Source organism: Leuciscus leuciscus (assembly GCF_965113295.1).
Source record: "Leuciscus leuciscus genome assembly, chromosome: 23".
Lineage (NCBI taxonomy): Eukaryota > Metazoa > Chordata > Actinopteri > Cypriniformes > Leuciscidae > Leuciscus > Leuciscus leuciscus.
The window spans coordinates 14,508,625-14,535,365 of NC_138747.1; the positions used below are offsets into that span (position 1 = coordinate 14,508,625).

The window sequence follows — 26,741 nt, forward strand, 5'->3', positions numbered from 1 at the left end:
ATGATAGTGTAATTATTAACACTGACAGTGCATTAAAAAGCATTGATGGAGGAACAATAATGAAGTTATGCATGTTTGAAATTTGAATCTGGAACTCACAGAGCTGCACATGCAGCAGTAGAGCTACACCTGTGATGCAAATACAATCATTTAAATCTCTTTTAGAAACAACTTGTCAAAGCACAACTGTGATGGAATGAGTACAGGGAAAAACGAGGGCAATATATCCAGCTTATATCCAAGCTATTTTCCGTAATTGTGCAAGACTTCCAATGCATTAGCTGCTATATAGGTATATAAGTAGAAGAAGAACAATTAACTTCAGTAAAAGTGCAGTAAACAGTAAAACTATTTGCGCTACAAATCGGTTTATAATTATGACAATACTTTAAAACTTTTGAATTTTTTTTGTTTTTCTGCTGTCTGAAGCTGTCCCAACATCGGATGCACCTATGTATCGGCCAATAAAAGCAATTATTTAGCTGATATAAGCTGATTATATCCTGTCAATCGGAAAATGTGTCAGACTGCAACTCTGTGCGTGAATAAAATGTCTTGTGTTGAATTTAGGGCTGTCTAATGTGACAATAATGCATTAACAATTAGCAGTTAACAGAAAATAGAAACGTTAAAGTAGGTTCTATTTGATTTTATGAATCACCCATAGTTCAAGCCAGGGTTGCCATGTCTGCGTTTTTTCCATACACCAAACATTGGTAGTGCTCTTCCCATCCAATAATGGCAAAGGGCTTTGTGCTTTGTTACGTCTGATAAGAATCAAAGTATTAGCTTTCAAATTCTGTTTATTTTATCACAAAATTCAAACAATAAATGGTGTTAAATGTGATGCTACAGATCGTTGTATATCGCGATTAGTGCCTCAGTTGAAGTAGCAGCCTGGAGCGCAAGTCTTTTTCCTCTTTAATACAAGTTAATGAAGAAACATGCATACGCGCCTTCCAGTGCAAGCTGAAACCTCAGTGCCTGTTGCCACCAAATCTTGTTGCAGGTCTTTTGCAGCAACTCGAGTGTTTTTCTGAACCTGCCTTCTCAGAAATCTGTTTGCAGCCGTTTCCTTTTTCTACCCTGTCCAGGTGTAACCACTGTTCCTTTAACTTTTAACTAGCAAACTATGCTTCCAAAGTTGTCATAGGAAAATTTGGTGCCTTAGCTATCTTTTTGTCCTGTTCCTTGTTTGTGAAGGGCGATTATGCAGTCAAACGTGACACTCAACAAACCTAGCTAGTTCAGATATTTCATGTGTTCTAGCTCAAGCACGTCTGGTGCAACTAATGAAGCCCTTGATTAGTTGCATAAGGTTTGCTTGAGATTACACCTGTTTTCTTTCTCTTTGTATTTTTATATCAATATGGTGATTATCCTAGTCAAATCAATGTGATAAACGATTTAGGCCAAAAGTAATCAACAAGTTTACACCACTTTTATTTTGTACAAGTAAATTATATATGACATTACACAAATTTCATCACTAACTAATTTTAATGTTTTTTTGACGAATTGACAAAAACAACTTTGGGGAGAACTTTAGAGGACAAATGCACAGCCTTTTATGCCAGAAGAAAAAATACCACACTATACTATAATGACCACTGAGACATGGTCTCCAAGAAAGAAAAAAACAACAATTGATTAATTGGTTCAAAGTCATCCCTTCATTAACTATTTTATTGACATAATATTGTATGCATAATGTGTATCATTTGTGTCTTTTTTATTCAATCAAATAGATTCTTGCAAATAGATTTCACCCTGCGTTAACGCTTTTGCATTAAAGAATTAAGCTCGATATCAGAAGAACTATATCATGTAACTGAACGACGTAAACGTGAGGATACAGACTGTAGGAGGATCCTGTAAGTCAATGGGATGCAGTAGCAAGCGTGCCCTCTATGGCCAGTCACGCTGGCAGAGGTGTGGCGCCTTTTCACGCTTTCAACCAAACACAGACGCTTCAAAACACGGGGCCATCTTGGGGGAAGACAGCCCGCTGTGAAGTTCACAGAATAGCTGCTTCACGCTTTATAATCAACACATAACAGCTAAGAGTGCCTCTAGATATACCCAAGAGCAGTGAGCGTATAAATCAACGGTTGTTTTTCAACTTCACAAGGCCCTTTTCTCGATGACAGACCGACTCTGACCGCGCTCAGCCAGAATCAACTGACGTTTATCATGTCCCGCCTCCACGTAGAGAGACAACCAATGAGGATTCCGCAAAACTCTAGCGTAATGACGTTTCCGCTTCTGCGCGCATGCGCAATGTCATTTTGTCCAAAGCTCCTCACTGTTCACATCGAAGATGGCGGCAGTCTTTGACCTGCTATATAAGGATTTCTGTATTAAAAGAGTGGGAAAGAAACTTTTTTACCGATACTTCAGGTTGTATTAGATTAGAAGTTTCCACATCTTGTCACAATAAGTTTGAGGTAAGCGCCCAGGCAGCCGGAAAATCACCCCGCTGACTCCGGGAAAAGAGGCAATTCAACTAGCTAATGTTGACATTCCGCGAGCTCTTGTACATATGAACATAGTGAAAGCAGCTGCTCTTCAAGTGTGTTAGATGATTATTTCTCCCAAGAGCATTGTTACTAGTGGACTTGAGGTGACACGGGCACTTGTCAAATCCTTATTGACATTGTGACACGAGACTCCCCTTCACTCACGCTTGTTCCTTCGAAAAGCAACTGGAGGGAAAAGCGGATGAAAACCCAAACTTCCTGAACTGATGTGCACGAGGCACAGATGGAAGACAGCTAAGGCGATCCGGTGTTTCTTAATGCTATGGTAACTACTTTGATCGGGACGTCCACAGTGCAAACTTTGAACGGAGGCAATGCAATGGATTCGCACACTGAAAGCGGCACTCCAGTGTCCAGTGGCCCATCATCATCATCACCATCAGACGAGGCTTCAACTTCTGTACCAGTTGTTAATAACGGGCCCGGGGTGGCGAAAGGACACGGAAACATCACTGTCGCCCCAAGCCCAAACACAGTGATACAGTCTTCTTACGGGAATCCTCCAGCATCCGCAGCATCCAGTGCAGGACCCTCGGTGACGGTTGTCAGGCCATCTATGCAAACTGCTGGAACAGGTTTAACTATTAACGGGAGTAATAATAATACGACTGTAGCCAATGTAGCGACCCCGGGAATAACTACTACTTCTACAACTTCTACTACTACAACGACACCTCTTTTAATGAACCAGACTCCTGCCTCTGTCTCTGCGAGCAAGTCCGAGTCCCCTAAAACTATTATCCAGTCCGCCGGCGGCATGACTCTCGGTCCTGGAGTGGTCAAGGGGGCTGTTTTGCAGGGGGTTGCGAGAACAGCAGCTCCGGCAACGGTCGCAGCATCCAGCCCTGCCATTAGGGCCATCGCGCCACAGGTGTTAGCGCCCCGACTCCCTCAGAGCAACCCGGGCCAGAACATCCAGAACATTCAGCTACCTCCAGGTACCGTCACTCACATTAACTCTTACATGTGTGTCTAGTTATGTGAATCTCATCTGTGTAATAAAGGAAGTTGAAGAGATTGTTTTAACACCCATCTGTGATCTCGTGCGAAGTTTGCGCGCGCGTGTTGTGATGCGCTCCCTAAGTAAGTGCATACAACAGCAGTAAAGCAATTCTAGTTTCTGAAGATTATGTAAAGTGTAGTTCACCCTAGAATTTAACATCGGCATTATTTATACGTCCTTCAGATCGGCATAACTTTCATTCTTGTGCACAATATAAAAGGAGATGTCAGGCAGAATGACAGTATTCAGTCAACATTCACTTTAATTGAATGGGAAAAAAGAGAAGCTTTCTGCTTTGCATCTCCTTTTGTGTTCAGAAGAAAGTCTTACAGGTTTGGACCAACATGAGGATGAGTATATGATGGCAGAATTGTATTTATTCATTATAAAGTTTAACCTTGCATGTTGATGTCATTGTCAAATTATAATGCATCTTCTAATTGAGTTTTCCTTTCCTTTTAATTTGAGGTTCAAATTTAGATTCTACCATTCACTTTCAGTGCTAAAAGTTTTGAAATCGAGCTGATCTCTGTAACACTTTACAATAAGGTTCATTAGTTAACATTAGTTAATGTATTAACTAACATGAACTAACAATGAGCAACACATTTGTTACAGTATTTATTCATCTTTGTTAATAATAATTAATAAAAAAACAGCTGATCATGTTAGTTCACAGTGCTTTAACTAATGTTAACAAATACAACATTTGCTTTTAATAATGTATTAATAAATGCTGAAATTAATATTAACTAAGATTAATAAGAAATAATGTTCATTCTTAGTTCATGTTAACTAAGGTTGTTAACTAATGTTAACTAATGAACCTTATTGTAAAGTGTTAACCTGATTTCATACTAATGTTAATGTGCTAATATATAGCCTACTGGTTTCCATTCTCTCTGTCTCTCATTCCTCTACCTTGTCTTTTAAGAGGTGGTTACACTTGACTTTGAGCACACAGATTTTTTTTGGGAAACGATCATAATGTGATGTCATGCTCTGCAGCATCTTTTTAAAAATATAAATTAAACATGTTAAAAATCCAAAATGTACAAAAACACAATCTACTTCACCTTCCTGCAATGCTGTAAACCCGCAGTTTTAAAGTTTGTGTACTTTTAATTCAAGAGGTCACGCTGTGATGAAGCTATTGGTCACAATGTCTTCACGTGATACCAATTCACTGGTCAGAGTTCCCCGAACTAGCAAAATGCAAAACTTCACTGTATGAGCTTGCATTACAGGTCTTAGGCATTCGCATGCATATGAATGGAAGTCAAAGTGTACAAAGTGTAGTGTGACCATCCCTTTTCACACTTTTCTTTTACTTCCTCGCAAGCACTGGCATTTCCTTCAGAAAATGCAAATCTGGTTATTCTCTTTCTAATGATTTTTCCTTTTGACTGTATGCTCTGGTCATTCTGACAAGCCTGTTGTCTAGCTGGACGGAATACTTGACAGGTTTTTCTATAAGAGGCCATCTGGATTCTCTGACCAACAGTTTCTGTTCAGAACACATCCGTTGGTTCACACGGTAACAGGAGATGGAGTGTGTAGGGTTCTCAGTGTGCTGTGAAAATATAGGCCACCAACTGTGCGCTTTATTCTTCATGCCTCTAAGCAGGGCACGGTTACCAGACTTGACTCCAGTTAGATCAATACGAAAAGCTCACTAATGAATAACAATTTACATGGGAAGTGATGTCAGCCTTTCTATATGTGTCTGTTTGTGTTTCCAGGTATGGTGTTGGTGCGTAGTGACAGTGGTCAGTTGCTGATGATCCCTCAGCAGATGTTGGCACAGATGCAGGCCCAGTCTCAGGCCGCCCGCCCTGCTGCCCCCACCAGCACCACCCCTGGGCAGATCACCTCTGCACAGGTAATGCCATCTGAGTCTGACCACCCTCAACTAATTTAACACCAACAGTACACATTCCTTAATGAATGCGGCTATGACTGCAGAATAATAATTATTTAGATTTATTTATAATATGTAGGGATTAGGGTTGCACCGTGGCCGATAAATCTAAATCTAAGTTTTTCCTATTCTAATCCAAATTTTTATATAATTTTTGAGAGCCTGATTACAAAAACAAAAGTCTCACCATTAAAATCCATGTCTCACGCACTTACACATAAATCAAACATATACAGTACAGTAGCCTAGATTAAACTAGTGCAAGTTTGCAAATAAATTTGACACTTCTATGGCCAGCTTTCTTAATACAAAAAAAAAAAAAAATCTATTGCAAACAAGCCAGAGGACAACATTACTTGCGTACAAAGAATCAAAATGCATGTGCCATGGATAAATAAAATGGAATAGCCTAGGCACGGACAATTTAATTAAACATTGATTTTAATTAAACCATAATGTTGATGAAAATTAAACAAAAGTGCTCATATAGGATGTGTTATTAATTAATAACTAGTTATTATTAATAATGCATCAGTGTTTTTGAAAAAGAAACATCTAAAATTAATATTACTGTTTCACATAACAGCATTGCTGTTTGAGCTGCGTGCGCTGAAGCTGAAGAGTTAATGAACTCTGAGTAAATGAGTAATGAGTAAACTGAAGCGCTTTGTTAGCGGGTTAATTAACTCAACCTATATGGATGCGCTCTTCCTGTAACAACGTGCTGAAACACGGCAACTAAACCCAAAGAATTCACAGCGTTTTATTACAATAGTGTTCTCATTGTAATATGTTATGTAATATGTCCCAATCATAGTTATTAATGTTGTACAGTGCTGTTTGAGCTGTATGCGCTGAAGCTAAAGATGATCACTGGTAAGCTCTTTACTACCACGTTAATTCTTAACCAAACACATCCTATATGAGATAAATCATATATATATATATATACACACACAAAATAAACATTATATTACAACTTACAATTGCACAAAACAAAGGCTGCGAATGCACAAGGGAACTTGATTGTGCTAGTCATGAAGGTGTAACTCCGCTGTTGATGCGCTCTACATGTAACAACGCTCAAAAACACGGACGTACAAAGAATTCACAGCATTCTTTTACAGTAGTGTTTACATTATAATTTTATGTAGCCTATCAAGGAATTCAAAACCACCACGGCGAACAGTGCACATCTGAAGTGTCTCAGCTGAAGGAAATAATCAAATTATTTATTAGCTTTAATATATCGGCCAAATTTTCTTATCGGGTCAATAACGATATCATTAAAAATGAACATATATCGGCCGATACCGATATGGTGGCCGATATATATCATGCTTCCCTAGTAGGGATGCACCGATGTGTCGGCCAATAATTGGTTTTGGCCGATAAAAGCAATTATTAATCGTACAACAGCTGATTGTTTAAAAACAGCCGATTAGGGCCAATTATATTCTGTCAATCAAAAGGGGGTAAAAAAACCTGTCAGACTGCCTCTCATACTGTGTATGAATAAAATGTCTCTAGTGTTGACTTTAAGGCTGTTAACATGACAATAACTCATTAACAGTAAAGAAAATAGCGATGTTAAAGTCATAGTTCACCCAAAAAATGAAAATTGTCACCATTTACTCACCCTCAAGTTGCTCCAAACCTGTATGCACTTGAGGGTGAGTAAATTAAGACAGAATTTTCATTTTTGGGTTAACTATCATTTTAAAGCAGTCTCTGAATCACCCTATGAATCACCCGTAGTTCAAGCCAGGGTTGCCAGGTCTGCGTTTTTTCTCAACAGAAAACATTATTTGTAGCACCCAATGATCACAGAGCATTGTACTCTGTTACTTCTGATAATAATAAAAGTCTTAGCTTTCAAATTCTGTCCATTTTATCACAAAATCAAAGCATCAAGCTTCGTCAGGTTACTCTACTTTTCATCGTTTTTGGAAGAAGACGCACTATGAGAATTAAGCCTTGAATTTACCTCAGAAGAAGAGGAGGATATCATTCACTGACAAGTAAGTCATTCATTATTTTACGTTAGTTAACGTGTTTTCCATAAACTTGTACACATTTTACTATTTGGACTATATTGCCAGACAAAAATGTGTGGAACCGTGTGAGACCTGTTGAAATATTAAATATATAGGCAACATTTCATTGCATATAAATGTTGTATGACACAAGGATGTTTTTATGCTATATAATATAATATAAAATTAAAATGAGTGTTTATACTGTAACATGATGAATGTCATTTGGATGAGACGTTAAACCGAGGTCCTGACTCTCTGTGGTCATTAAAAATCCCAGGATGTCCTTCGAAAGAGAAGGGGTTTAACCCCGTCATCCTTGCTAAATTTTCATCCCTAATCATCCCCATATATACTCATTGGCATAATCACTCTGTCTCCTCTCCACCAATAAGCTGACTGCCGTCGCATCATCCAGTTGGATGCTGCACATTGGTGGTGGTTGAGGAGATTCCCCTTCTATGTAAAGCGCTTTGAGTGCAGAGAAAAGCGCTATATAAATGTAATGAATTATTATTATAAGAATATTTAGACCAGTGTTTACTGTTAAATACTGTGTTCAGGAATATCTGCTCAAACTTGGATGCTTATAATGTGCTTAACAATAGTCATTTAGTTTCTAAAATATAAAATGTCGTTGTTGTACTGTATAATGATGCAAACAGATCATATGTGTGCCAAGACTACAAAAATGTCTGTTTTTTTGTTATTTGTGGGCAATATTAGGAGGCTATTAGTGATTTCTAATGTAATAATACAGTTGCTCCTGATATTATGCTGACAGTTGTTTGCCTTTTTTTTTTTTTTTTTTTTTTACTACAGTGATCTACAGTATCTACCTGCACCACAAACTTTCAAGAGTGTCTTCAGACTGTTTTTCTCTGATATTGCTGTACCATCAGCAAGCATTTCAACTACATTGGACTGATATTCTACATGATCATGGTAAAATAAGTTGACTACTGATGTTGGGGTAGTTTTTTTCTTCTTCAGTGAATGGCAAAAGAAACAGCAGACATATTGGAAATGCCAGGTATGGTTCACTTGTCTCTACAGTTGAACAGCAACTGTTTTCTGGAATGGCACAAATGTGAGTAACTGTTCAAGTATCTTTGTTTTGGTCAATGTGATCAATGTGCCTTTGACCATTATGTATATTTTGATTATGGTGTGCATTATGTTGAAATAAACTACAAAAAACTAATTCTTCTCCCATCATCATTCTCCTATCTGAAATAAATACAAATGTCAGGGCATGTCAAAACATCTTCAGGGCCAAACCCCACCCCCTCAGACATCACCATAGAGGGGTAATAATTATATATGCATGTTTTAATAAATTTGTCATGAAGACAAGTTTTTATGAAATCTACCGGATGTGCAACCGAGTTGTATACAAACATTAAAGTTTTTATTTGTGTAATTATTATATCTGAAAATATAGCAGTTGAATATAATAGTTTGTGATCTGTTGATAATTTTAACCTCTAATATAATAGCAATGTACCAAATGAGAGGGTTCTCTGTATAGTTTACAGCATTAGTTGGGAGAGATCTAGAAAGACCTCAGAAAATTAAAGTATCAATATTGGCAGATATCATTCTGAATAATCGGCGGATACATTTAGTATCTCTTATAATGTATATCAGATGCATGATTTTAACAAAACTGATTTTTTTCTGCTGGGATGAATAGTTGTTTATCATATTTAATAATAATAATAAGAAATGTTTTTTTGAGCAGCAAATCAGCATATTAGAATGATTTCTGAAGGATCATGTGACACTGAAGACTGGAGTAATGATGCTGAAAATGCAGCTTTGCCATCACAGGAATCAATTGCATTTTTGAAATATATTAAAATAAAACTGCTATTTTAAACTGTAATAATATTAAACAGTATTATATTTTTGGCCAAATATATGCAGTCTTGGTGAGCATAAGTTAAACTTCTTTCATAACCATTAAAAAAAATATACAGGACCCAAACCTTTGAACAGAAGTGTATTGATTTCTTCTCATTGCTGTCTGTCCGATTTCTGCATGCCTGCAGGCACCTGGAGCTCCTCTAATGGCCCGACAGGTGACCCCTACCACCATCATAAAGCAGGGCTCTCCTACACCCAGCAGCACGGCCACTACCACACTCCAGAGACCACCTGTACAGGTACTTACAAAAGGCACATCACGAAGAAACCGCCCCTTAGAAATGAGGGGAATTGTATGTGAAATTGTAATTGTGCTGTGAATTGTATTTCTTGAGTTGGCTGTTACCTTCTCTCTTCATACTCATTCTCTGTCATGTGTCAACAGGCCTCCTCTGTGGGTGCAGTGTTGTCAGTGCAGGCGGGAACTGCCCAGAGGACTGTGACTGCTGCCTCGGGGACCACCGTCTCCTCAGCAACGGTGAGAGGCTGCGCTTACTTTGCAGTCACACAAAGACTGAAGAGACGGTGCTGAACATTTAGCTTCATGTTTTCCTTGAAGGGTCTGTAAATATATAAATATAACCTCATCATATATGTTTTGAGAGCTTTTGAAAAATGAGTTGTTAACCTAAATGAAAAACTGTTTTCTCAGAGTGGGAATCCCCTGAAATCCCCATTTGATGCAAGGCTCATGCTGTTAAATCTTAACCTGAACATTTATATGCGTCCAAGAGACTGTTGCAAGATAAACTTAAGCTACTGCAGGAGGAGTAAAACGGCTTTGTGCTAATGCAATCACTTTTATTTTCTTATAGGAGACAATGGAGAATGTAAAGAAATGTAGGAACTTCTTATCCACGCTGATAAAGCTGGCCACTAGTGGTAAGCAGTCATCAGAGACTGTCGCCAACGTTAAAGAGCTGGTCAAGAACCTGCTGGTGAGTCTCAGAGGTTGAGTATGTTTGTATGTTTCTGACTTTGTGGGGAAAAAGGTTGACATTTTGCGAGTCGTAATTGACTTTACGACTTTTTTTAGATTTTAAAATAATAATACAAAAAGGCTGAATTGAACCGATTCACTTTTAGTGACCATTAGTGAAAATAGTTATATTTTATTCACTTGTTCAAAACGTTTGAGGTCAATAACATTTTAAATGTTTTTTTTAAAAACTTGTTTTAATGTTTATTTGATCCAAAATGTAGTATGTAAAAGTATTGTGAAATATGATTACAGTTGAGAAACATTTTCTATTTTAATATATTTGAAATGTAATTTATTCATGTGATGGTAAAGCTGAATCCAGTCTTCAGTGTCACATGATCCTTCAGAAATCCTAATAATATGCTGATTTGGTGCTCAAGAAACATTTTGTATTATAATACATTTTGAAAACGGTTAATTATTATTATTATTATTATTCAGGATTCTTTGATTAATAGAAAGTTTAAAAGAACACCAATTATTTTAAATATTTTTTTTCATAACAATGTAATTTTTTTTACTTTCACTTTTGATCAATATAATGCATCATATAATGCTTGCTGAATAAAATTATTAATTTCTTTATATAATTGTAAGAATTTAATGTATGTATATATTAGTGATGCTGGGCAACGATTAATCACATCCAAAATAAAAGTTTGTATTATGCAAATATATTTACATAATATATGTGTGTGTACTGTGTATATATATTTTGTGTATATTAATACACACATACAGTATGTAGTTTTGCCAAATCATTTTTCACATGAATATCTTATCCAAATTTAGTGTTTTGTTCTTCCCTCATATTTAAAATATAAAATATTTCCCTCATATTTTAGTTTAACATTTAAAAAAATCCTAAAATTTCAGATTGTTTTAAATGAACTCTATTTTTATGTGCTCTCAGACTTTTGGACCCTCAGGGATATGACCTTATATTAAAATATTAAAATGTCCAAATGTGTGAGTTGTTTTTGCTGTTTTTTCCCTCAGGAAGGGGCGATTGAAGCAGAGGAGTTCACCAGCAGGCTCTACAAAGAGCTCAACTCGTCTCCTCAGCCTTATCTAGTGCCTTTCCTTAAGGTAAAGGTCTTTTTCTTAAAATGTTAAGAAAATGTAGCTCGATTCATGTAATTCAGTTTTATTGTATAGTCGTATTTCAGGTACATGAACCATGTAATTACCTTTTATTAGATAGACAATTATCGTGAGTGGTTTAAAGTCTAATTGGAGGGAAAATCATTTTGGATCAAACTGGGATTAAGTTTATAAGCAATGTTTATAGAGCAGGATTGTTATCTTAGTGAGGCCTGTTTCACAATGCACACGTAAACAGCATGTTTATTTGGGAGATGGTGTTAGCACGTTGCAGCATTCACACTGCCTGCATAAGCCACATAGTGCTGCTTAGATGAGGCGTAGGAGGAAATGGAGTTACATTACATCCTTATTTGCAATTTCTTGTATGATAACTTCATAATTGGGACCATCCTATTGCCCACAATTAACCTCTCCTCTTCTATGCGTTTCCTCAGAGGAGTCTTCCAGCTCTGCGACAGCTCACTCCTGACTCCACAGCCTTTATCCAGCAGAGCCAGGCCCTCCAGGCGTCTGCTGTGGTGCTGACCAGCCCCAACACTGCTGGAGCCACCGCTACAGCTCCTCGCACGCTCATCCAGCCTGCCCTCAGCAACTCCAGCCAGACTGCCTCTCTGGTAAAGACATATCTACATGCATAATTTACCTCATGTGTTTTTTAGTGAGGGCAAGGACACTATTGGGATAATTAATACTAACAGCATATTGCAGGTAAAATGAGGTGTTTAGTCTTAATTTACAACGTTTGGATTTTAATTGCTTTTGTACATGGTTTAAATGATGTTGAATGTTATTGCCTGTATTTGCCTTGTGGCAAAGTATAAAATTACTCTGAGCTGTGTCATTTAATACAAAGGTAAACATCATATGCATATCATTATAACTAGTTGGTGTTTCTTACACATTGGTTTAGGGCTGTAGCTATCGATTATTTTAGGAATCGAGTATTCTACAGATTATTCCATCGATTAATCGAATAATCGGATAAAACATTTGTGGGGAAAAATAGATCCAAGTTAACAACAGCCTTTAAAATGACTTAAAATACAAATATATAATAACAAGCAATAATAATTGGTTCAAGTAAAGTATCAAAGTTAGTAATTATATGGGTTTTATTGATCAACACTGTTAAAATACACCAATGTAAAATAAATGATATAAACTAATATTTACATAACTTATGTACATAAATAACAAATGCCTGCAGAGGGCGCCAGCGGCCTGGTGTTAGTTGTTGTTACACTAAGGCATTATCAAATCCTTGGTTAATATTGGCCAAACAACATTTAATTCAAATGTCAACTTAACCTTTAATATTTGGCCACTTCTGTACTATAGAAATGCTACAGCCACTGTAATTTCTGGAACAAGAACGTGTGCACATCAAAACATGCAAACTCAGAGCAAGTTTAGAGCAGTTTAAACTTTTATTTTGAAATCGCGATGAACAGCAATTCGAGAAACCGAGAAGCAGTTTGAGAAACCCGAGACGCGCTCCACGAATATAAATGATAACAGTGCAACTATGAAACACAAACTGCGTCCGACTTGCGTTCCCAAATGTCGGTATTTTGTCGATTACTCGACACGGGTAAATTGCAATCGAGGATTTTTTTTTAATCGAGTACTCGACTTTAATCGAGGAATCATTACAGCCCTACATTGGTTCAGAATATTGACTGTTGGCAACACAGAGTAAATGTTTGTGCCTGATACTACTGACAATGGGTTGAAATTGTCAGTTCAACCCTTTAACCCTCTACAGACACACTGAAGCTAGAGTCGCCATTGGCTATTAAATTTTTTATTTTACTTGCCAGACTTTTTACATGGTATGCAAGAACAATGCAAATGAAAAAATTCTATATAAATATAATATGAAATATAAATATAAAATATAATTTTCAAACATTATTAAAGTCAAGTAAACAGTCTGTAATAAAATGTAACAAACTACAAGAAATAGCACAAATAAACACAATAGAACAAAGTTTATAAATTAAATATAGATTAACATTAAAAACACACAGCATCAGGAATATTAGGCTGCTGTCACTTTAAGACATAATGCACAGATCCAATATACTGATACTGTACACATGCGTTGTCTGTCTCAACTGTTTACGTTCACTATAACCAACTATGTTTACTAGGATCCTCGCCAAGACAGGCATTTTGACATTATTTTGTGTGAAATTGTCTGTTCAAGCGCAAGAAGACTTGAAAGAGCTTGATTCATTATTTATGTCCTGTCAGACGCCAATGAGTTATCTTTCGCTTCTTCATGTGCTTGATTTTTTTAATTGGCAAGGCTTAAAAACACGTACAAATGATACATTTTTATGATGATGCAGCACTGGCCCGATCGGGACACAGTTCCGTCAACTCTTGGCCATCGAGCAGTTCTGTCAAGCCCTGCATTTAGATCTAGCATGTCAATTCTCTTTACATGGCATGTGTAAAATCCTCTCTATTTCACTCACGTGAGAAAGCAACAGAGAGCGCTCTCAGCCAAGCGACAGTGTGCGAAGCTCAACAGGCAATGAAATTATATCTGCACTAAACTTTTTTTTGCCTTTAGTCAAACTCAATTTCAAGCGGATGAAATGATACAGTTTAATAGCCATTGGCTAATTAAATAAATGTTTTAGTCACCTAGCATGAAATTTGGTCGCATATGCAAGTGATTTACTTGCATTGTATATGGTTGAATGCATTTATAAAAACATTAAAATATTTCATGAAAAGTAGTATTAGTAAAATAGTTTAAATTAATTTTGAGTCCCTTTCCTCGTATTATTATTATTATATATCAAATTAAACAGCTTAATAATAATACTATTTATTTATTATTATTATTATTGATGTTTATAAACAAATTGTTAAAACTATACATGATCAATAATGATAAATAAATAATTATTTAGATATAAAAAAAGTATTTAAAAACAAATATATTATGCAGCATTGGCCCAACAGGGCAGTGACCAATAGTCTGCTGGCCCAAAATTCTTTATTGTTGAGCCTCTACAGTAAAATGTTCTCCACATGGTTGTAATTATAGAATTACATTCAATGTCGTTGTTCAGGTGTTGCAGCCTCCACAGCAGGGGGCAATAGTGAAGCCCCCTCAGGTTACCCTGACAACCACTCCCATGGTAACGCTCAGGGGTCAGCCCCACAGCCACATAGTGGTGGGTCAGCCTCAGGTGCAGCTCAAACAGATCCAGACAGGTGAGGGTGTCTGTCAGATCCATTACAGTATGATTCTTTTTTCTTAATATAAAAACCGTAAAATCTCTCTCTCTTTCAGTGGCAGTGAAGCAGGGTATGGTGAGTAGCACTAAACTGGCTCACGGCTCCGTGTCTGTAGCGATAGCTCAAAAGAATAAAGCCAAGGATGGGGCTGGAGGAACTTTCAGGTTTGTATTCTTGTGTTTGTTTAACTTTTGAATGATTCCATTTGAAATACAGTGCATGTGCCAAGTTCCAGCAGCTCAATAGTGGTTTTCACAGGGTCATGGCCATCTTAAGTGATCAATAAAGTGTGGCTAAACTGATTTCATTCGGCTTAATTCATCTCAGGCAGTAGTTTCTGCATGAAATATGACTGTCACAGTGCCATGATTGTCATGACCACAGTTCACATAACAGTGTACTATTAATTTTTATACTGAACCACCAGTGTTATTTTAGTATTTATGTACAATTATTACATTAATATTTTCACTGAGCTTTAATTATTGTATTTTCAGTATTCATTTCAAGTTTTAGTAATTTTAGTACTTCATGTTGCCTTGAAAAATGTTGTTTTGTCAGTTAGTTTAAGGCAATATTTTATTTCAGCTTTATTTTCATTTAACAAAAAAATTGTTTAATAGTTTTAGTTAATAACAATGCTGTACTGAATATTGCATACATATAAATATATCAAGTGTATGTATATGTATATATATATAGTATATACAGTGTATATGTATTTCTTATTATTTATATATATATATATATATATATACACACACACACACACACATACACACAGATATATTATATACATTTATATACTTGAAATGTAAATTTGTATTTGTTTTTACAAGTATATTATCAACATGCATATGCCTGAAGTATTCTCTGTGTTTGAAGTTATAATAATTTAATTTTGTCAAGTAAACTTTTACAGAAATCTTCTTAGTGTGTAGGGTCTCCATGAATTAGAGTTAATCTTTGGCATCAGAGCAGTTATGTGATGTCAGATTTTTGCAAGGACATGGTAATAACGGGCATTTTGAGGTCATAGTTTTGCAGCATTTGTACAATTGGAGAAACAAACTCAACCCTCAAACTTGATGCTAAGGACTCTTTCTGACATATATGCTTGTGTCTAAATCTGTACAGGGATGATGACGACATTAATGACGTGGCCTCAATGGCTGGCGTTAATCTTTCGGAGGAGAGTGCCCGTATCCTGGCCACCAACTCTGAGCTGGTTGGCGCGGTCACGCGGTCTTGTAAGGATGAAGCGTTCCTCTCCGCCAGTATGCTACAGCACAAGATACTAGAGATAGGTGAGACTTCTAGTCAAAATCTTGTATTCGATTTGGCTAAAAATGTACTGCTTTACCATAGCTGATAGTTGTTGCCCTGTATGTTGTCAGGCCAAAGGTTTGGAGTGACAGAGCTGGGTCCTGAGGTTGTGAACATCGTCTCTCACGCCACTCAACAGAGACTGCAAAACCTTCTAGAGAAAGTCTCATTGATCGCCCAGCAAAAGAACATGACTTACAAGGCAAGTCTGCAGACCCAGTTGTGCTAGTAGTTGGGATCGTACTTGCTTTAGCAATATTTTAGCTATTTTTAGTAACATATTTTTATGTTTCTTTACTGAAAACACTTTTTTGAACCCTGGATAAATCTCTTTTATGTCAGGCTTTGAATCCAGAGGTTGTTGTGGGTTTTGGTCTCAAAAGCGAGACACTCCATCCTTTAGGTGTCAGATTGTTTTGAGCCTGTAAGTCTGTGTGTAATGGTAATGATGTGTGTGTGCGCAGGAGGACAGTCGGTATGAGCAGGTGGAGGATGTTCGCTCTCAGCTGAAGTTCTTTGAGCAACTTGACCAGTTGGAGAAACAAAAGAAAGAGGAACAGGAGAGAGAAATTTTAATGAAGGCAGCTAAGGTTAGTAAAACACCTGTAGCCACACACACACACACACACACACACACACACACACACACACACACACACACACACACACACACACACACACACACACACACACACACACACACACACACACACACACACACACACACACACACACACACACACACGATACCTGACGCAGTATCATTAGACAAGTAGACAGAAGTAAAATAACTGTTTTCATTATAAATTTAAATATCACACAGTAAATATCACCCTCAAGTGAAACACCACCATTAATAAAAAGGTTAATATGAACATCAACATGTTAATGTGGAGGAATGCAGGCTAGCTGCAAAAAACATCTTTATACATGAACACTACCGTTCAAAAGTTTGTGGTCAGTAAGATTTTTTCTTAGATTCTTACAAAAGATTTCTATGGTTTAAAGTTTCTATTCATCAAAGAATAAAAAAAAATCTGTTTTCACAAAATATTAAACAGCACAACCTTGATAATAATAAGAAATATTTATTGAGCTCCAAATCAGCATATTAGAATTAATTCTGAAGGAAAGAGCACAGTTGCATAACTTTTGCCTTTGTCCACTGTATTTATATAGACATGCGGTTATTTATATATTTCTTCCACACAAATTGTAGGATCCCATAATTACTCTGTTTATTCCATACACAAGGAACTGCATGCATTAATGCATGAACAGTGAAATATTAGGAGATTAATCACAATTACATATTTGAATCGATTGACAGCCTTAATTTTTACATATTCATTTGATCTCAGCAGATGTCTCTGTGTGTTTTGACTGTTGATCCTCTAATTGCTATTTATATTTTGCAGTCACGCTCGCGACAAGAGGACCCCGAGCAGCTGCGGCTGAAACAGAAGGCCAAAGAGGTAAGATGGCACACTTGAGATGTTTATCTTGTCAGAGGACCATTGTGTTTGATTATGGGTCAGAGCTGATGTGTATATGTGTGTGTGTGTGTGTGTGGCTACAGATGCAGCAGCAGGAATTGGCTCAGATTCGACAGAGAGACGCCAACTTGACGGCGTTAGCGGCTATCGGACCCAGAAAGAAAAGAAAACTGGATTCTCCTTCGTTTGGGAATGACGCAGAGGTACGAAATATCTATCCTTCACCACGGCAGTTTGCTGCCCTCCACCTCTTCTCCTTCTGTCCCCCTCTGTGCCCTCTTTAAATCATTTAGCACCTGTTGGGCAGGTTTGAGATGTCAGGTTGTGCTTCAAGGGTCTCAGATTGTCACAAAAGGCAGATGGGACAGTCTAAAGGCATAGTAACAGTCATTTTCAGCAAATTTTTACACAATTTAAAAAAATATATTCCTGTATCATGCTATTTATTTTCATATATTATATTAATTATCATTTATATTAATTATCATTAAATATATCATTTATCAAGTACCATTTAAGTTTTTCAGAGAAAAAAATATATTTACGAAAAAAGAATAATTCTTTATCATGCTATTTTTATTTTGTATTAGTTTATATATATATATATATATATATATATATATATATATATATATATATCTCTCATTCACCTTTTTCAGAGAAATTTTAAACATTTAAAAATATTTATATTAAGGTGGATATATTAATATTTATATTATGATATATTATTATCACTCACTTTTTCAGAGAAAACAAATCATATTTGACTAGTTTTGATTTAAGAAATATATATATTTATTTTTTTTGTAAAATGTTTCACCTAAAGTTCCTTTCTTCCTCAGAACTTACACTATTAGATTACTCTTATATTATATTATATTGTAATATATTATATTATATTTTGATATATTATCATTCCCCTTTTAAAATTCACAAATTTTATTTTGTTATTTTTATTTTATATTTGTTTATTTATGCTTATTTTATATTATATTTAAATTATATTAAAATATATTATAATTCACAGAAATATTTTTTGAACAACTGTCACTATTGTATTACTCAATTTTTTTATTTTTTTTATCTACCAATATCAGTATAAAAGATGTTGGTTCAAACAGTTTAGCACCGGTGTCAAAGTTTGTGTGTATGTTGACAGGGCTCAGGTTTGTGCGCAAGTGCATCCGGGGGCTTAAATGCAGGAGCGTCGAGGCAGTTCACTCGCCAGCGCATCACGCGTGTAAACCTCAGGGATCTGCTCTTCTGTCTAGAGAACGAGAGAAGCACCAGCCACTCACAACTGCTCTACCGAGCCCTTCTCAAATAGCAGATAGCCCATGCCCTTCCCTCATTTCAGTCTTTAGGGCTCACTCCCTCATTCTTTCTGTCTTTTTTACTGTTATTATCATTCTCTTTGTCATTCCCTTTTCATCTTTCTTTATCGCTCTTTCTCACTTTCTGTCACTGTCTCACATACAAATACAGTGATACATTTTCCTTTTTCTTTCACGAGCTGACTTGTTTTTCTGTTTTCTTTTAAGTCTTTTATTTTGCCTTGTTTTTAGCTCCCTGCCCCTTGTGAATTTTACTCTTTAAATTGTGTTAAAAGAAAATTGCAATTATATATCATATGTTTTTCATAGAAGGTGGCTTTGTAATGTGCAAATTACCTATGTAAAAAAAGAATTCACAGTGGAACTACCCATTCATTTTATATTTGTGTTTTTATAAAGATGTTTTAAGAAATAAAAGTGGACAAAGTTTCTATAAAATACTTGGTGGTGTGGTTTTATAATATAACAAGTAATGCTATACGAATTCCTAATTGTTATATTCGTTTAAAGCAAATAGGTTAGTTTAGACTGTTCACTAATATTCAAGTACATGACTCCTGATTCGTTTACATCATCGCTCATACATGTTCCCTTGCTCACCATTTTAGGTTGTTTTAGTGAAAGTGTTATTTAGATATAACGTTTTATGCTTTTTATATATATAGGGTGGTCAGTCACCCTACCTCAAAGTTTTACTTCCCTCAAACGCATTGAGAATCGGTTCAAAAGAACCATTCGTTAGTGAATAGGACATCACATTGTTGTTCTCCTGTTGTACACTAGATGGCACTGTAGACCTGCGTTCATTATGACGTTGCTTCTGGGTTAAGACAGTAGCATGCTGCTAGAAATAAATGATAGTTTGTTGCAGAAAATCAAATATAATTACCCATAAATTGCAAGTTCCTACATTTAAATGGACGTTTTCTTACTTTCTTTTAATATGACTCCAGACAGTTACTGGGTTTTCAGTCACTGTTTTTGAGCTGTTTGGAGGAACTACGATTTGGACTCATTTTCTTTCCTGTCGATCTGAGCAGTAGGGATAGATTAAACACTTCAGTGTTAGGCTTAGGTTTTCAAACTCAGCCAGTTACAGCCACAGTTATCCCTCCTGGATATACATAGGTTTAAGAGTTAAACTCATGACAGTTGGCCAGGCAAGATGGCATCGGTTGAGTTAACGCTTCTAGGATACAAGTAGCTCATTCTGTCTCCTAGCACCTTCCAAAGAGAAAGATCAGTGATCACATAATAAGACAGCAAAAATGTTGGAAACCTAAAGATATTCACGTTCAAGCAAAGGTCAAAAGTCTCCCCTGATGCCTCACTTACATATAACAAACCACTCTGTACTTTATCCTGTAGATTTAGCGACGCATGACAGAATTGACTTCGAGTAATGATGCCGGTCTATCCCGCACTGCAGAATCACTCTCCCATGTCAGCCTCCCTCTTTTGCCCTTTGTGTGCGGGCGCAATCCAGTGTTTTCCATGGTAATTCCCTTCTTCGCTGCAAAGGGTCACTGTTCCTCTAGAGCTAAGCCCACATAAGCTCCCTCTCAAGAGAAAGAAAGAGAGATGGCAGAGGCTGACTGGTTGCCTAGCTACATCTCACAGAATGTTCTGTGTAAACACAGCGGCTGGCGGAGGAAAAAATCACAGACTTTGGGTTTGATAGGGTGGAGCAGTTGTAACCCGACTATTATCCCGAAGCTGTTAGGAAGCCAAAATCTTACTGTTACAAAGACCCCTGCTGTGACATTTCATCCGACATATGATCGTATGCGCTTCAGACATCTCTGCCATAAAAATCGAAGTCGTCAATTAATTGGTACACAAACCGAGGTCAGCACTGCATCGATTCCTCGTGTCAGGGGCCCGGCCTTGTGTTTCGTATGAGTGTTGTAGTCATGTGGCTCTGTGATGTCAAATTGCTTGTGTCAGCAGCTTGCTTTGGAATCGCTGTTAGACGCGCTGAGCTCGATTATGTTCCATTCTCTTTGTGCTACGTCAATTTCAATTTATGAGACCCACCTCAACAGCTGCTCTCTCTCACCCGTATTTGCTTTCACCTCTATTCGCTCAATTAAAGAGGAAATGCTCCAATTATTTTAGAGAGGAGTGATGGCATATAGACGCTAATGCTATTCCTTTTGATACTGGACTCAGCCAAATACTTGTCAGCAACATGGATAATAGAATAAGCTGTGGACCTTAATACAGTTTTGGGGGTTTTAAATCAAACTGTATGTTGATGTTTTCTGAAGATGTGAGTAAGAAAGTTTCCTCCACAATGTTCAACGCTGCTGTGTGTGGTTGCAAGGGTGGTGGGTTGCAAATTAGCTCCGCCAATATGGCCAATGTAACGTGCATAAACTTAGCCACAGTCTTCATTTACTGACCCTCAAGTTGTTTCAAACCTGTATGAATTTCTTTCTTCTGCTGAACACAAAGGAAGTTCCAAAGGTAACTAGACAGTTGATGGACCCCATTGACTTCCATAGTAGGAAAAAAATACTATGGAAGTTAATGGGGTCCATCAAATATTTGGTTACTGACATTCTTCAAAATATCATCTTTTGTGTTCAGCAGAAGAAAGAAATTCACACAGGTTTGAAACAACTTGAGGGTCAGTAAATGATGACAGCGTTTTCATTTTTAAGTGAACCATTCCTTTAAGTCTGCATCTTAAGAACTAGTTTGACCAACTAGCAGGCAACCGAAAGGTAATCGGCCTTACTTTCCCAAGTCAAATTATTCCGATCTATCTTTTTAGGTAACTGACATTAAAAAGTTATGAGCAGTCTTGAAGAAATAAAATGAGATGACTAACTTTTAAGACTAGTCTAAGCAGTTTATGCAACTGGCCACTGGTTTCACAGACAGGGCTTACATTAAGCCAGAATTAAGCCTTAGTTAAATTAGGACATAAAGTAGTTTATATAAACGTGTCTAAAAAAAATAAATAAAAAAAAACATTACTGATGTGCATTTTGAGACAAAACAATGGCACTGACATATTTTAAGATAGTTGCTTTGAGTTAAATCAGCTCAAATATTTTAGTCTGGGACTAGGCTTAAGCCTTGTCTGTGAAACCAGGTGCAAGAACGATAACTATAAAGATAATTATATTAGTGTACACATATGGATGATAACATTGTTTATTATAAAGACACCGTGCTTAAGTTGTCTGCTTAAAATGCTCGAGTTATGGACCACGATAAAGTTGCTTTTTGGGTATTAAATCAAGCTATACATTTACGTTTTCTGAAGGCAAGTGTGAAAGTTGCCGCGTCAGTATTCAAAATGTTTTTTAACATGTTACTATTTGGTTGCAAGGGTGGTCACTAGAACCCCCATTGTCCTCAACAATATTTGAAATTTGTATATTTGAAATTCTCACAATTTATACCCAATAAAACATTTTAGAGCCTGTCATAACAAAGACGTATAATCATTATAAAATGAACCAAAGAAGAAATATCTTGATTTTTAGTTATTTTAATGCTTGTTTTAGATTATTTTTGAGTCATCTTGAGGCCTCCTTGAAAAGGAAGTTTGTTGCCTTGGCCCCCATGTTGAGAACCACTGAACTAGGGCATTGCCTGGTGGGTTGCATGTTGGCTGCTTATTGGCAAAACAAAAGATGATCTGTGTTAAGGCCAGTTTACACCAAGAACGATAATTATAACAATAACCATATTAATGTACACACAAACGGACGATGACATTCTGTCTATTATAAGTCATCTGCTTAAAATGCTTGAGCTCTTTAAAGTCAGGTGGATTCTGATTGGATGTTTTTATCATTCATACAGTAGCTGTGGTGTGGACTTCCCTTTCTCATAGAATTTTACGATTATTAAAATTGTATAGTTATAGTTATCGTCCTTGGTGTGAATGGGGCTTAAGGCTGTGGGATTTGGTCGTCTAAATATTGAAGCTGCTGTCTCTACCTGTTTGTTTTCCTCATAAAAAACTCTGTTTTCAGTTTGAGGCTATGATGGGTGGTTATTTGGTTTAGTTTTAGAGAGAAAAAATTGGCATCTGATTGTAGTTTAGACTATTTAAAGTTTTTTTTTCTTGTAAAATTCAATCTCATCCGAATGTTTTTTCCTATCCTCAGAACTATTAGATTACTTTGATTTTATCTATAAACATCAGTATATTTCAAACAGTTCAGCATTACTGTCAAAGGGCCTTAAGTCTGTGATTTCCTGTCTCTAACTGTTTGTGTTCTGCAGTTCAGTCTGAGGTCATTATGGATAGTTAGTTTTGGGCTATGGGCGATACTCTGTTTAAGCGAGATTCATTTCTTTCATCTCAAACCTACTAAAAATCTGTGATTTTGTGTTTTCAATGTTTACTAGTAGAAACAGTTAATTGACTGCAGTGAATGTGGATTTGGACAACAAAACCTTTGAAGTGTTAGTACACTTTTTAAGAGTGATTTTAAGGTCAATGTAAGAGCAGACAAGGCCATTTTTCAACTTGAATGTGCAAAGCTTCTGGAGTCAGCCGCTTCCATATACATACTGTCTGATAAAGCAAACTGATATTATCATGTTATTTTAATTTATTCAAATAATCAAAATCACACTGCTTGTACGGAAAATAGTTAGTTTACTGCACTTTGTTATTCTTCTATTTATTTACCTTTAGCCAATGAATTGGAAGTCCACAGGGAACAGCTTGCTTCTGCATTGAAAAATAAGGTCACACCACAAGGCTACATATAAGTAATATAATAATGTCTTCTGCTAATAATACAGTAATATTAAAGGTGCATTCAGTAGTTTGGCGCTAATTTAAAAACTCTTATTAAGAAATAAATTGTGTTTTAAGAGTTATGTTAAGAGTTCAATCTCATTTTGCCATGTCACGTGACACGCGGTGTTTCACTAAACGTTGCTAGTACCGTAGTTGTTTGGTGATGTGAAAAGCAAAAATTAGACAATGGAACACGTTTATTATCGTGCTTTAACAGTGGGGGCAACGAGAGAATTAGTATCTGTAACGTTACGGAAGAAGACGCAGAAAAGGTCTGGAGGCAGAAGACAAAAGACGAGCGTTAACGTACGGCAAACAATGTGGAATGACTGAGAAAGTCAGTTGTGGTGCCCAAGTTACTTTTTTTTGCTGAACAGGTAAGATACTTCATTATTGTGTGTAACGGTTAGACCGCTCTCTAAAACAGTAACGTTAATGTTAGTATCACTGTTTTTAACTCAAAATGTAGGCTATATAGATGATCGTAACCTACTGTCTTACGTCGGTAGATGGCAAGTGCCATCATAACGCTAACTAAATGACTATTGAATTGAACGGGTTTTTTTTTTTTTTTTTTTTTTTTGAATGCACCTTTAACACAAAGTAAGTTACTAGAGTCATTTTCACTCACTGCATGAACGAACTCATTTTCACTTCTGAGACGCAAGGTGGCGCCAGTTGACGAGAGCGCGAGCCCGTCGTGTGATTCGAGAGACTTGAAAGTAGCTTCGGTTGCCATTGACGACGGCGTAATCATATATTAGGAAATTATCAGAATCAATAATTCCATAGACCTTATTCAGAGCAGTGCAATAAAAGCGAGGCTATGAGGGATAGACTTAGCGTGTTTTCAATTTTTTTTATTTATTATTTCTTGGAAAGATATTTTTGCAGTTTCGTCAGCAGAACAATTAAAAAACACATAAAATCACACCACAAAATACTGAAGAGATGTATATCTATCCTTCACAGCCTCATTTTCATTCCTGTTCAAAATCAAAGATGGCAGTGCTGTGAATAAGGTCTATAGAGCCACATAAAAATGATAATATAAACACTAATAACTTAAATCCAGTCTTACCATGTGCTGTAATTTTAATAATATTAATAATAATTTTAATAAAGCAAAAGCTCCAAACAAAGATGAAACACTCTGAAATAAAGAGAAATCAAGAATATTTGCCTTTCTGCATGAAAGCATGTTGAGCGAACCACCTCAGCAGTCCTGCAGTCAGGCAATGACCCAAAGGAGAAATTGCATTTACTGAACCGGAGAATGTTTCCACCCCGGTGAGCCGGTGTGAGTCTACAACCACTACAGTTTCATCAGCAAGAATCCAGCGCCTTGGGCCTCCCTCAGCAAGGATCTCAACGGATCAAAACTAGCTCGCTGTTGCAACATCGAAAGGCTTTGAGGAAAGAAGTTCACATTTATATGCTTCTTTAAATTCTGTCCTGATTCGTCAGCTCAGTGACCATCATTGTGTGTTCTGATGTTCTGATCCATATATATATTATGGATGAGACACTGAAAATTGTTCTTTCAAATACTGCAGTTCCTGCTAGATCCAAATACATTTTTTCACAGCCAAATATTAAGCGCTATACTTGGAATAAATCATATTTAGTGTGCACTCATCAAAATCCATACTTTCATAATGCAATTTTGACAAACTTTTCAAGTTTAGATTCAACCGTGTAAAGCCTGTGATTACAACAAAACACCATCCATCAACCATTTACGCTAATGTCTCTATTAATTGACAGTTTGAGTCAGTAATTATAGTTTGAATTGATATTTTGAAGACACAACGCATCAAAACATGTTGATTTGTGACTATTCCTCTAGACAGGTCCAACAAATCATCACGAACAAGTTGAAAGCATTTAAATGTCTTGTTTGCCGTCTTTATTCTCCTTCAAAACACTGACCTGCAGGAAGGGCTCTGTCATCAACAATGTGCAGGAAAGAAAATACGGTGCCTTTCCACTGTTATTTTTGGTCCTATTTAATGGATCCCACTGTTCTCAGATAAAAAAGGAGCCATTAACAGAGATGCCATGTACACAAACAAGCCAAGCACGCAGACAATCAATCGTTATCCACTCTCAAAGTTGCTGGTGAATTTATTCTTCAAATGATGAAAATTCTCTCAGGATGGTGCTTTCAGGACACGCAGGCAACCGCAAATGAGCACCTGTTGAGTACTCGATGTTTCTGTCTGTAATGGATGGAAACTTGAAGATTTGGCGTTGAATATAAACAGCGCATCTGTACATTTGCTGATTTCTATCTGTCTGATGAGCTGCATCTCAGCTGGAAGGATAAACAAGAAATGAGCATGTGAGCATGTCACGTGCCTCTGCAGCCACAGCTCTACCTAATGGTAATTCTTTGTCTGCCCATGGAAATTGTCAGCTTTAGCTGTGTTGATATTGTCCAACAGCTGCTGTTCAGTAGTGATCACTGAGTGTGGTCAAAAAAAGAAGAGAAGAGCAAAATGTTCCAGACATGACTGGGGTCAAGTACTGTATTTGTTTTTTGTTTTTATGGAATATTGCAGTATTTATTATAAATGATCCGTGCACATTATTTTTTTTCTAAATTCATGTGCCCTCATAATCTTAAATCAAAATAGCATCTTTTTTTTCTTGTTCTAGAAGACGTTTCAATCGGATATATATTACAGAAAAGACTATTGCAAATTCCGTTTCATGCCGAGTTTAAGCATTATGATTATGTTGAAGTCGCTAGTAGTTGGTTTATCTTATTTATTAGAATTAGGAATACGAGTTTGAATCCAGAATCTTTAGATATCACCTATAGAAAAACAGTGAGTTTGTGGTAGGGTTAAGCTTCATGACGGTTATGATGCATGTAAAAACAATACATACATTTTCACATAAACTATACATAATGTGTATTTTTTGCTAATGCAAATGTACACCACTGAGAGTAAATGCATTAGAATCGTCACATGTATAATCACTATACAGCATGTGATGATAGATTTAACAGCATTGAATTGCTTGAA

General features: G+C 36.5%; 1 protein-coding gene across 2 annotated transcripts; it reads left to right on the plus strand.

Annotated features, from left to right (window-relative positions):
* Window positions 1-1,736: 1,736 nt before the first annotated feature.
* Window positions 1,737-19,285, plus strand: taf4a (TAF4A RNA polymerase II, TATA box binding protein (TBP)-associated factor). Of its 2 annotated transcripts, none has more exons than XM_082156351.1 (15): window positions 1,737-3,478; window positions 5,286-5,425; window positions 9,555-9,668; window positions 9,812-9,907; window positions 10,245-10,367; window positions 11,411-11,500; window positions 11,953-12,132; window positions 14,608-14,752; window positions 14,832-14,940; window positions 15,914-16,083; window positions 16,174-16,304; window positions 16,567-16,692; window positions 17,521-17,577; window positions 17,682-17,801; window positions 18,758-19,285. In XM_082156351.1, exons 1-15 carry the CDS (start codon window positions 2,803-2,805, stop codon window positions 18,923-18,925), a joined length of 2,445 nt encoding a protein of 814 aa, XP_082012477.1. In that variant the 5' UTR covers window positions 1,737-2,802; the 3' UTR covers window positions 18,926-19,285. The 2 variants fall into 2 exon arrangements, with proteins under 2 accessions (XP_082012477.1, XP_082012478.1); XM_082156352.1 differs by having other exon boundaries at window positions 1,739-3,478; window positions 9,815-9,907.
* The last annotated feature ends 7,456 nt before the right edge of the window (window positions 19,286-26,741 follow it).

Excerpts from the sequence above, each read along its gene's own strand:
- taf4a (XM_082156351.1), top strand. The coding sequence starts at position 2,803 with ATGGTAACTACTTTGATCGGGACGTCCACAGTGCAAACTTTGAACGGA. Across the intron at positions 12,133-14,607 it reads CCAGCCAGACTGCCTCTCTG|GTGTTGCAGCCTCCACAGCA; the intron begins GTAAAGACATAT and ends GTCGTTGTTCAG. Across the intron at positions 17,802-18,757 it reads CGTTTGGGAATGACGCAGAG|GGCTCAGGTTTGTGCGCAAG; the intron begins GTACGAAATATC and ends GTATGTTGACAG.